This window comes from Rhamphochromis sp. 'chilingali', assembly GCF_963969265.1.
Source record: "Rhamphochromis sp. 'chilingali' genome assembly, chromosome: 2".
Lineage (NCBI taxonomy): Eukaryota > Metazoa > Chordata > Actinopteri > Cichliformes > Cichlidae > Rhamphochromis > Rhamphochromis sp. 'chilingali'.
The window spans coordinates 5,564,457-5,577,595 of record NC_137930.1 but is presented as its reverse complement, the minus strand read 5'-3'; the positions used below and the strand labels follow the sequence as shown (position 1 = coordinate 5,577,595).

General features: G+C 44.2%; 1 protein-coding gene across 1 annotated transcript in view; it reads right to left on the bottom strand.

Moving 5' to 3' along the window:
• sntb2 (syntrophin, beta 2) overlaps positions 1-13,139 on the bottom strand; it is a 35,006-nt gene that overhangs the window by 6,726 nt on the left and 15,141 nt on the right. The window contains exons 2-5 of the mRNA XM_080907381.1: positions 11,137-11,359; positions 6,357-6,567; positions 2,792-2,934; positions 1,301-1,497 (exon numbers count right to left, since the gene is read on the bottom strand). Coding sequence (XP_080763507.1) covers positions 1,301-1,497; positions 2,792-2,934; positions 6,357-6,567; positions 11,137-11,359 — 774 coding nt within the window. The remainder of the gene's footprint in view (positions 1-1,300; positions 1,498-2,791; positions 2,935-6,356; positions 6,568-11,136; positions 11,360-13,139) is intronic.

Genomic DNA, 13,139 nt, shown 5'->3' with positions numbered 1-13,139 from the left:
GGTGAACCCACATCCTCTGGTTCAAGGTCTGCTTACAACACGCTTCTGCTAACATGTGTGTACCAACACAGAGCACACACATCGAAACACGTACACATGCCACAGTGACGTAATCCACTGTGTTTGTACAGAATAATAAAGTGCCTCCTGTGGGCACAAAACCATCAACCTATTGTAAACTTGGAATAAGATACACTGTCAGAAAAGACCCAGGTGACTTGGGTCACCTGGGTCTTTTCACGTGTGTTGTAATTAAATGTTCTTTTTTTGGTACTGGTTTTATTTTGTTGTATTTATCCGCGAGACGGTCCGTGAAAATATTGTCAGACATAAACCGCTCCGTAGCACAAAAAATGTTGGCGACTGCTGGTCTGGACCACACTACTAAGTTTTGCTCTTTCAAATGAGCCACAGTGCTCAAAGGGGCACAATTGTTGTTTCTCATTTTGTTTTTGTACTCAGGAAAAATGCTGCTGTGTTCAGACACCAAATACTAAAGAATAAATCAAAATAGCAAAGAGAAATTAAAAATGCATGCCATGAAAGAGTTCGGGTTTTAGGAGGTTAAGAACGCAGAGGTTTTGGTCCATATGACATGACTGTGTCACGACAGCATGACATGTGGAGGTCACGATCCAGTTGATCAGCAGTTTCTCTCCCTCTTCTCCAGTCTGATGCTCAGTTTGAGCTTCAGCAGGTCTTGGCCATATCCACATGTCAAAAAGCTGTGATGTACACTTGTACCTAACAAAGTGGCCTATGATTTTTTTTTATAACCATTTAGGCTGACCGTGCGGTAAATGAATCAGAAAGCCAAACTAATTTTATATTATCAATAGAGTATTTTCAAGAGACTATTGTGATTGTATTATATTGCCACCTGTTACAGCAGTGCGTCACCTGTTATTCATCAGCCATTGCTGCTAGCAGAGTTAGCATTTAAAGCTGCAGATACTGCTAGCACACCTGACCTCAGATACCCCTGTCAGTACTTTATCGTGTGGTCGTCTCTTTCTGCTACATGCTAAGATGGTGGCTGCAGGTTCACACTTATCTTAATGCCAGTTATGACGACACATTTAGGTTTCCATGAAGCATTTAATTCAGCTGCACCTGAAACTGTGAGCTAATTATTTAAAATAGCAAGTGGATGTTAAGAAAAACAAAACAGGCAATCATTCAGACCCTAAAACTGTTATGCTCACAGTTGGTGTGGGCCACAGCTTGTGAGTTTTGCTTGATGTGTTTTCAGCTTTGCTCATGATCTCCAAACTAAAGACTATAAATGACACCCACTCACCAATGGAGACTTCTTTGATGATCTCAGCGGCCGTGTGCGTCCCCTGCACGAGGGCTCGCGTCCATGATGACAGATCCCAGTGGGTCTCCACTCGGAAGATGTGGGACTCGATGCCCCGGCCCGTTCCAGTCCGAGTGGCAAACACCAGGTCTGAACCCTGGGCGGGAGAACTGCGGGCGCTGCCTGAGTGAACCAGTCTGGGGAGACATGACGATACAGGCAAAGAGAACGTTATTGAAGGAAGAAAGACAGAGGAGGGTTCATTTTACTTCCCCATAACCCAAACTACATATTTAATGATTCTCCAACTCATCCCTGTGCTATATACTTCTTCTTCTGGTCAACATGTGGAAACCACAATATCTGTAATGTTGCAAGAGCATGCAAAAATCTTCAGCTTGTCTCCCAACATGTCAGGCCTGTGTTTGTCCGTTTAACCCAACTAAATGCAGCATTAACGTCATTACGTTGCAGTTCCTGATTATAAAGAAAAAAGGCACAATGTATTCTGCTGTAATTGCAATCAAAGATAATTCTGCTTTCTTCCAACCTGCCGTTCTTCCAGTTAACATATCTATGATGTTTCTGTGGGTCACTGCCCCCTCCCATCGGTAGAGATTTGGAAAAGATTAGTTGCTGCTGTTGAGAGGAGTTCCTTTGATGCCGGCAACTAGAAATTTCCAGGTACTTACCACAAAAATTACAGCTCGTCAGCAGTTCCAGGAAAGTTTCTTTTGACACTCAGCTGATCTGCTGTTGAATATTTACTCACGCTCAGGCTCAAAGGCCAACAGTTCTCATTTTTAGCAAAAGCAGAAACATCTGCACAATGAAAGTGAAAATGAAACCCACTTTACGAATACAAATGTAATAACAAACAGAATGTAAGGACCTTTAACCTCCTAAGACCCGAAGTCTTTCACGGCATGCACTTTCAATTTCTCTTTGCTATTTGGGCTGATTAGGACCTGATGAAGGTAAAAACCTGATTTTTACCTGATTTTTGTTTCTAAAAAAAAAAAAAAAAATCCACACATGTGGACATTCGTTTTAAATTTCGATAGAACAGTGGCAGTATAACATCCTCGTAAGTGGACATCAGGCCGTTGTAGAGCAAAATTTGGTGCTTTGGTCTAGACAACCCAAAATGTGATGTCCCCATATGTGGACGCCAGGTCCTCGGAGGTTAAATATCATAAATGTTTCTGTTCAGCAGCCAGACTCTTTTCAAAAACAATTTTTTTTAAACCAATTTTACCAAAATCGTATGATAACAAAGGTTTATTTATTATATATAATACATTACAGAGCATATATATACTTATTACTGTCAATGGCATAAAGCTCTTTTTAAGGATTTAAGACTTTTAAAAACCTGAAACATCTGATAAAATATGACAAAGAAAAAAATGTCACAAAACTAAAAATCTGAAAGCAGAGCTGTCAGTAAAGATGTGAATAAAGACTGAATGTAACTGCTGGTGTGTTTACCTGGTGGCGAGCAGCGGGTGTGTGAGCACAGGCATGGACCAGGACTCTCGGCTCCACGGCACCGATTCAAATAGCAGGATGTCCTTCTCGGTCAGCGCCATGACCACTGGTCTAAACTGCTGGCGTCCACCTTCTAGCTGGACCTGAAGAAGAACGTTGAGTACTGCTTAAGAAACCTGGCCTTGATCACACAGTTTTAGCGAACTATAGGCCTATTTCCAAGCTGCCTTTAGTCTCCAAGGTTTTAGAGAAAATTGTTTTTAGTCAACTGAAAGATTTTCTAGATGAAAATGGAATCTTTGAGGTTTTTCAATCAGGTTTTAAAACCCTTCACAGCACAGAATCTGCATTATTAAGGGTTTTGAATGACATCCTTCTGGCATGTGATTCTGGTAACCATGTTGTTCTTGTCTTGCTTGACCTAACTGCTGCCTTTGACACCGTAGACCACAATATTCTAATTTCTCGATTACATGATGTAGTGGGTATTGGTGGCACTGCACTTAATTGGTTTAGGTCTTATTTGTCAGATAGAACTTTCTCTGTCAGCCTTCTCGGTTACGAACCGTCTTCTGCTCCTCTGTCATGCGGCGTCCCACAGGGCTCAATTTTAGGGCCACTGCTCTTTTCACTGTATCCATTGTCTCTGGGTTCTATCCTTAGAAGGCATCGGATCTCATTTCATTGTTATGCCGATGACTGCCAAATTTATTTGCCACTAAAGCACAGGGATGGCATCTCCATAAAACCTCTCTTGACATGCCTAGATGACATTAAAGCTTGGTTGGCTCTAAACTTTTTAAATTTTAATGAAAAGAAAACAGAGCTGTTGGTGTTTGGACCCAGTGGTACCTCTGAGTCGTCCTCTGTAGATTTGGGACCCCTGGAAGTCTATTTTAAACCTGTTGTTACTGACCTTGGTTTTAAGTTGGACAGTGATTTTAAATTGGACAACCAAATCAGAGCAGTGGTGAAGTCCAGTTTTTATCATTTAAGGCGACTGGCAAGACTAAAATCTTTTCTTTCGAGGCAGCACCTTGAAACAGTGATCCATGCTTTTATTTCTTCCCGCCTGGACTACTGTAACTCAATTTATGTGGGGGTCAGTCAGTCGTTGCTCTCACGTCTGCAGCTGGTTCAACAGGAACTCGAAAAAGAGAGCATATAACCCCCGTGCTAGCCTCTCTGCACTGGCTGCCTGTGTCTTTTAGAGTTAATTTTAAAATTCTTATGTTTGTTTTTAAATGCCTTCACAGTCTTGCCCCGCCTTACCTCTCTGAGCTTCTTCATCCCCACATACCCTGTCGGTCTCTCAGGTCAGCTGACCAGCTGCTCCTGGAGGTACCGAGATCCAGGAGGAAGCTCAGAGGGGACAGGGCCTTCTCTATTGTGGCTCCAAAATTATGGAATAATTTGCCCATTCACGTTAGAGAGGCCCCTTCACTGTCCACTTTTAAATCACGTCTTAAAACCCACTTTTATTCCTTGGCTTTTAACCTCAGTGAGACTTAGTTTCTCTTTTAATTGAAGTAGTTATTTAATTAATGATTTCACTCTTCTTTTATTTGGTTTTTATTTATATCTCATGTAATTTTATTTTACAGTTCCAATGTACAGCACTTTGTGTCAGCTGTGGTTGTTTTAAAGTGCTTTATAAATAAAGTTGATGATGATGATGATGATGAGTAGAGATGGTAGAGCCGACATTTTTTGTTTTTCACTTCCACTGACTTTTCTCCAATCCTGCTGTTTACACAGGTATGGGTGAACAGATTATAAAACAAAGCAGGCTTTGGTTGATAAATTTTAATCATGTTAATTATGAAGGGAGAAAAGGTTTCATGATGCTTCTGTAGATAAAAATCTGGCCAATTAGATCAATTACACCAGTCAGGGTTCAAATCAGGAACCTCTTGCTGTGAGGCAACAGTGCTACAGCCATTACATCACCGTGCTGCCGTAGAGTATAACAGGGGGTGTAGTCTGACAGGATATGGATGCTGTGGTGCAGTTTGCTAATGTAATGATGTAGTTTTTACAGAGTACAGGTGTAGCAGAGGAGTTAATCAGGTCATCGTGACAACCTGACCTGATTTTTCTTCTAGCTACGTGGTAAAAATAGGGCAATGTGTTCATCCGAGTCATTACTGCGAGACTGGAGTTTTTTCAGTGAAAAGCAGCAACACTAAAACACAGAGTGTGTCTGCGGTGCAGAGGTGGGCTCTGCAGGATATAACGTAACAAGGGAAACTTCTATCTGTGCTTCCTGTTCCAGCCCGGTCAAAATATACAGAACTAGACACTTCAAAGTGAAGTCACTGTTCCTGTGTGCGATAAAAGTATAGCCCTGCTTTCAGAGGCCACGTGGAGAGGTTAGGACTGAGGCTAATTAAAGAAAACACGCTCTTCCTGTGGCTGCTTCACATACAGAAGTGCCAGCCTCCACGTCTGAGCGTCAGGTTTGTTTAGTGACATACGAGCAACAAAGAAAACCACAGATGCAATTTCCTCTTGAGGGCAGCTTGTGCTTCAACTCTATTTCATCAGTACTAATAATACCCTGGATTTCCACTTTCTACCATGTAGACATACTGATGATGAATACAAAAATATTTCAGTTAGATTGGCTTCCTGTTAATTCCAGAATTTAAATTACATTTTTGATCCTTGCATAAAAAGTCCTGAACGCTCTTAAAGACTTCACAGCATAATGTTACCCCTGTGGAGCACTTTGCTTTCAGGATGCAGGCTTATTTGGAATTTCTAGAGTTTCTAAACATAGAGTAGGAGGCAGAGCCTTCAGCTATTAGGTACCTCTTCTGAGGACCCAGCTCTCAATTTGGATTTAGGAGACAGGCACCCTCTCTGGATGATTTCTTTTTGGATAAATCTTCTAGTTTGGACTGGTTCTTGTCACTCTGAACGACCCCTTCAGCTATGCTAGCATAGTTTCCCACTGCAGGGGGACTTCCCATCATGCAATGAGCACCTCTTCTTCCTTACATGCCTCTAATGTCTACCCTCTCATGCAGTCTGTGTTTTGCGCATTCATTGTATGTTCTTCTGTTTTTTTATAAGTGCATTTACTTACAATACAAAGTGCGTAGAGGTGGATCTGTGTTTACACTGGGTCTCCTTAAGCTTTGATGCAATTTTGCTGCTGGATACAAAAATATCCCAGGAAAACTAAGGCTCGGGTGACAGTGTATTTTTTTTCCCCCAACACAGTGGCCTTTGGTAGCTTTTCACAGGTACCTAAAAGGTGGGTGGTGAAACAGTTGGGGTAACTATGGAAATTCTGCCCTGTTAAAGAGCCATGCTGCTGCACATCGGGCAAAAAGAGAGGGTGATAGAAAGTGAAAGTAAAGCCTCAGTAGAGACAGAGCAAGAGAGGGTTCAAAACAAACAGTTCATCCATTAAGCAACAAAACCTGGCAACGAAAACTTTTTCTCCGCTTGTCTTCCAGCTCAAAGTCATCTGGTCATGTGTGTCGTTGTTTTGGGGCTTTTTGGTCTTTTTTTAATGTAGTAACTCATGTACAGTACAGCACGCAGGTAAAAATACCTGTTCAGCCAGCCAGCCGATGTGTTTGAGATGGGGGTGTGTGGAGGCTGAGGTCGAGGCCCCCAGGTAGGCGCTGATGTGAGCCAAGGTCTGTGGCAGCAGGGCGGCAATGTTGGTGTGGATGGCAGTGAACCAGGTGTTGGCGGTGGGGCCGTCTTTACATCGCAGCACCACCGTGTGCTGGCCGTCTGGGGAATGGAGCTCTAACAGTCTGGATGAGAGAAAAGGGAATCATCAACTAGATCAGACTTCAATAATTATGATAACGATTAAAGGTCACTTTCTTTAAAATTACCTAACAATGAGCCGTAAAAGAATAGTGCAGTTTGGAAATGGAGGAAGTGATGGTAGCCACTAAAACCAAGTACCTTCTAGTGGGTTATTCATGATGAAGTTAAATCTAATTTCCTCAGTAAATAATCATTTAACTGCTGCATGCTGCAGTTTAGAGCTTTTAACTGCAGCTGGCATTCCTTAGTTTTGTGTTTCAAGCTGATGATTCAGAAATCCAGCTCACTCCTCGCTATAAAATTCCACCCACTCAGCAGTTATATTCACAAACACGCTTCGATCGATTCCCGCAGACTCGATTTGCAAAAGGGCGACTCACTGTTTATCTGAGCAACAATTAGGATTTGCATCATCTTTATGGAAACTAACTGTTAAAACTCAGATTATAATTCTTCCCCCTGTATGTTTGCCTGCTAAGACGTTTGTGGCAGGAATAGTTCAAACTTAAAAAACAGCGTTGAACAGAATCATAATGTGGCTGAAGGTGACAGATCAGCAGGAATCCCAGAGAATGAGTGCATCTCAATGCCATCCCCCATTGGTTGGGCACTTTCTTATAGCCTGCCCACCGTTGCTGCACAGCTGCACATGTGCAAGCTGCTTTGCAATGCACCTCCGCCTCAGTTCCTCCTTTTCATACCTAATCAAGGGGATGTCTGTTTTTCCACCATTCTCCTATTTATTGCGCGATAAACACAGAGAAACATTTGTACTTCTGCATTCTTTCTTGGACAATTAGGTGAGTCCATTACTTGATTTGTCACTTTTTATTTCGCTAATTTTATGGAATTAAACTCTGGTAATAATTATTATTGTAATTGCTGAACAGCACCGGGGAAGAGTCTCTCCTCAGTTTTTGTTGCGTTGCACTAGAGAGACACGGGAGATTCTCATCAGCATGAATAGTGAATGCAGCGACACAGAGAACTGGCACTATACGGTGGATGCTAAGTCATGCAGAACAAACAGCCAGTGTGCAAGTCTTGTTCCCATGTCCGAGAACTTTCTGAACTAACGAGCTATCCCAGAGCCCGCGCTGAAGTAGCTGCACACTGCAGGACGCCTACCCATATATAATGACAACTTCATCCCCAAGTGTTGCTGTCAAACAGTTGGGCAGCCATAATTGGCCCATCAAAGACTAAATTCTGGACTTTTAACTCATTAATTTTACAGCTTTTCTTTTTTTTTCTTTTTTTTTTTGCCTGTCCCGTTTGGCTCTTTTGCCATCAGAATTGTTGTCTAAAGGCAAAGAAAGATGCCCAACGGATTTACTTTACCAAACTGACCATCCCAGCCTTGCCGTAATGGTCCATTTGATTCACCTTTTATTGTTTATTTTATTTTCACTTACTGAATACGGGACAGACTTGACTGGGGGAAAGAAGGGGAGAAAGAAAGAGGGAAAGAGAAACAGCTGAGAAGAGGGACGGGGGAGAAGGGCAAAAGACAAAAACCAACAGAACGGGCAGAGAAAAAAAATGCATATATCAATCACCTGGATCACCTGCTGAGAAAGAAAAAAGAAAGCAAGCAGAAGAGAACAAGAGTAATAGAATAAACAACATCACAATGATATATGGGAATATGACAGTAAATACTAAATGTTAAACATTATTGTGCAGCACATAAGATCAACAGAACACAGTGTGCTTTGAGGTAGGAGCCAAAAAGGGTGTAGTTTGTGGGTGTGATCACCCGTGTGTACACCTGTGAGCATGGACACGCTTGTTTTTTGTTTTTTTAAAAGGTTCCTTCATGTAATAATCTGCTAGAGGGTGTGGGGGGGCCACAGCCCCGTCCTCCAGGGCGTGAAGCAGGTGTGGAGGAGATCAAAACTCCAGACATCCAGAGGCCCCCAGAACACAAGAGACCAAGGAAGACCAACAGAGGGGCAGCTGCGCCACTGTCCCGGAAAGAGCTGAGGAGAGTCCCAGATGAGGGCTCACTCAGCAGCCGCGGAGCAGAAGCCAGGGGGAGTTGCAGTGACGCGCCCGTGAGCTCCGCCGGCAGCCAGCTGCGCCTGAGTGACCGAGCCCCAGGCCGAGAGGCCGGGGGCACCCCACCTCCGAAGTGGCCCGAGCGAGCCCCAGGCTCCAGGCCCCGATAAGCGGCCGCCAAGGAGTGAGCCGGTGTGTACCTGGACGCCCATCCCCGGACACAAAGAACCACCAACGCACCGATGTCTGAGGGGGTCCGCCACTGGCAGGGGAAGTGGTGGTAGGGGGAGATAGGCCTCCAAACCTTGGAGGGCCTGAGATGTCCCCAGTGAGGTGGCGCCTGACACCCAACCTGACATATAGACACAGACATACAGGCACACACAGATACAAACATCCATTCCCACCCTCATGCTCTCATATGCACTTACTCCACACTCAACCAACGTGGAGACAGACATAAAGAGACGTTGTACACACGATCACACTCCCCAAGCGTACTCTACAAACCGGGTCTAGGTACCCTTGCCCCTGGAGGGGGGAACTGCACCCAGACCCAGGTGGTGTTTCCCTTTTCCCTGCGGTGGGGGGAGGCAGACCGCCCCGACTCCGCAGCAGCAGGAAGGCTCCACACTCCAGACCGCAGTCGGACGGCCAACTCCTCCTCCTAGCCCCCCTGCTCCAGCAGGTCGCAGAGAACGGGGGTGAGAGAAGACTCCAAACCTCCCTCCACCCGCTCATTGTAATGTTGATGCATGTGTGTTCTAAGGTGCATTTAAAACCCAGGAGGGCATGGAGCTACCTGCCAGAGAGCAGCAGGTAAGCGCATGGTCCCTCCTGATAGCCCTCAATGTCTAAGTGTATTTAAAATTGAGAGGTGGGCAACGACGCCAGGGGTGGGGTGTACACCCTGATGGTAATTTGGACTCCGTGTATCGTGCCCACCCCCAAGATCCTATATGTATGTGTAATGAGAGTGTGAGTAATGTGAATGTCTAAGTTGTGGGATAAAATTGAGGCAGAGGCAGCCAGAAGGGGACAGAGGGGGGGGGTAGCCTCCTCTGCACCCTGGTGACATACCCCTACTCCAAGGCCCTGCATGTGTGGGTGGTTGTGGTGGAGCGGGAAGAGGGAGGCAGCTGGAGATGGGGAGGGAAGGAAGGGAGGGGCAAGTGACCCCTCCCTGGGGCCAGCTCCCCCACTGACCCCAGTAGGCACCCCCATACTCCGCGACCCGCCAGGTGCCCAGGCCCATCCAGACCGGGCCCAGTGCAGCAGCGCCGCCCGGCCCCACAGAGCCCGGGACAGTCCACCCAACCCCACCACAGAGAAAACTGCACCCACCCCACCATCCACTCATCTTCCAGACTACATAAGACAATAAACACCCAGGCTGAGATCTTCCTCCACCTCTCCTGTATCTCCCCCTCCTGCAGAGGGAGCTCCTGAGGAGAGGAAAGCTCCTGCAAGATGTGACAATCTCCCCCACCAGTTGAAGAGCCCCCCAGGTGGCTCGACGCACCGGCGGCACCCTGCTCCAGGGCTGGGCCCCCATGCACCCACCCGCCCACAACCCCGGCAACACACCAACCAGGACCCAAGCCCCCGAGGCCCGGTCCGGGTCCCAGCCCAGAGACGGAGCGCCCCCAGAACCTCACGCCCATCCCGGACCCACCCAGGGCCAGCCAGGCTACCAGGTCAGTAACCCACGTCCGTCAGCACAGACCCTCCCCTATTTTACAGCTTTTCTTACTGATAAGACCTCCCCCATTGCCAACCATACTTTATGTGAATTAAATAAAACGGTTTATAATTACAGGACAGCTATCAGAACTAATTCTGAAATTTTACACATGTATTTCTTACAATTCAGTAGATACAGTAAAGAGTGTCAGGGGTGGGGCACTGCATGCACGCATATATTGGCGGCTTCTAGTTTTTAAACTTGCCCAACCTGACTCAACAATGGCCTTATTACATGGAACAGCCCTGTGTTAGGATTAGCTCAGCCAAAACTGCAGCAAATCCATAGTTAGAACTTTTCTTCACTTTTCACTTTCCTTCTATTTGCAAACAGAGTAGAAAGCATTCGGAGACGCACGGAGCAGGTGGATGGAGGCCGCTGTGCTGAGAGCTGAGCTCCTTCTATAACCATCTAAAGGAAATGCCCTCTGTTTGACATTAACCAGGCCCAGGAGCACAACAAAGAAAAACAGAACTTGTTGGCCAGTGTTGGGAGCATTCTGTATATACACAGGTCTCCTTATTTGAAACTTTGGCCATGTTTGGTGAAAGCATTCGCCGCTGTTGATATATATCTGAACAGTGGTGAATCCTTTCGCTAAATATATGACAAAAACTAAGGAAAAGCATTGCAGGCCCACTTAAATATTCACAAAGACACAGGAGTGTGTCTGTCGTGCTTTTTATCTCTTTATAAAACAAACATTCCAATCTAATGAACAGAGGTTAGGCACTGAAAACGATTACACACCCAACCACACCCAACCTCCCACATACACAGGTATTTCCCTCACACACACACACACCTGTTCTCCAGGTCTGGCATGGTGAGGTTTCTGCAGATGAAGCACATCTTCAGACTGATGACCTTTCTGTCTTTGGATGAGGAGGAGCTGCTGCTGTGTTTGGGCGACCCTGAGTCATCGCTGCCGCTGTAGCTGGGTGACTGTGGGCGGACGCCGTCCCACGGCAGGTCAGCCACCAGGGATGGCTTCTTGAACAGTGGAGAAACCTCACGGATGTACTTCACTGTGGAGTAACAATAGAAGAAGCACATCAACCAATGAGGTTGTTTTTATTTTGCGTAGTTGTTATATTTTTTTTTACCCTTTTATTACATTATTTCAGCATATTTATATTTTTATGTTATCTAAAGTAGATTTAATTATGCTTTAAGTTTTATTTACTTATATTTTATTTATTTCATCTTGATCTTAGTGCAAACTGTGGCACCATTAATCAAGAGAAAATCAAATATATGAGATGGACATTTACCCCTTCTTTTTCATCATCGAATAAACCAATCATGTTGCTGTTTTTGAGAAGCTGAATGTAAAATAAGCTAAAATAAGACAGATGCTTGGTTGCGATATTTGGAGTGGCCATCTTTAACCCAAACCATAAGGAATCTCTGGGATGTTTTCTGAAAGAAGTCAGCTTTTAACCTGCTTCTGAAAACACGCGTGGAGAGCACTTTTTTCAGCCTCAGGTTTGGTCCTGTATTTATCCAACCTGATATCCAACCTGATGTTTTGAACATAATAACATCATATTTTGGCCGAGAACCCAGAGGCCGTCTTTATTCTTTAAAGTGGTCTCCTGCGTGAAATTATCTTAGAAAAACAGGACCTGACTCGGCCGTACGGCTTCGAGGTCAGCTGTTTGTAATAAAAATCACTTTTGCTCCGATGGGATGGATTCACTTTCCAAATTTGGACTTTTGCCGCCTTCTCACCCCCACCTTGCCTTCACTTATTCTTCTTCATCCGTTTTATCCTCCTGTGCGAATGAACACTACATTTGCTCCGTGTTCAGTCCTGTGCATGCTCTCGTAGTCCATTTGTGTGCAAAATAAGTGAGTATGGGAGCTAAAAGAGAGAGTCTGGAGTGTATGTTGGACAATGAGTCTGTCTGCTCTGCATGAAACCTGAGACGAGGCTCTCGGGAGGTGAGGTCATTCTTGAATGTAGACCAGGATATTAGGATTGTGAAGGTATGCATGCGCAAGAGAGACCTACAATGGTTCAAGAGAATGTGAATCCAATGGCTCAAAATTATGAACTGAGGTATGAATAAATATTCATGACAGCTTTAATACTTGAACAGTACACACTGACAGTGAGAAGCTGGTAAACCTATTTAGCAATCATCTAAGAAAGGCATCCAAAGATTTAAGCTTTATAAATGAGTCAGATTTTTAGGAAATGTAAAGAGTAATCAGCTGACTTGGTTATCTAAAAGTATAAACTGTTGATGGGCTTAAAGATATGGGTTGTTAAAAATTAAAATTTAAAAGAAACTGAAAGAGAAAACGAGCAGCAAAAACTGCATGACAGATATTTAAATAAGCTGGCTAAAAAAATGGATGTGGCAGCTGAAATTCAAATAAAAGCATTTAAATGTTGAAGAATAAACACAAAAGACCTTAAATAATAAGTTATACAGTTTGACTGCAGATTAAAAAGCAATACATGACTGAAATTTATGGATGCATTATGAAAAAGTTAAAAGTAATGAATAAGTACTTAAAATATTCAAGAAAAAGCTAAAGCTGTGTATAAATAATCATTAAAGTTGTTGTTTCAGTTGTTCTCGACGTCTGGCTAAAATGTCCAGCTTCTCTCACTGCTATTGCAAACTAAATAAATACATAAATAAATAAAATGACAACACAGATATGATCTTACAGTGTCAGTGAAACTGCATGTTTCAGAGTGGTGGGGTACCGGAAGCTTGAAGGTGGAAAACCACTAGAGTGCCTGTGTGTGACCCTGAATCACTCAGTGAGATACAGATTGACTGATATGTA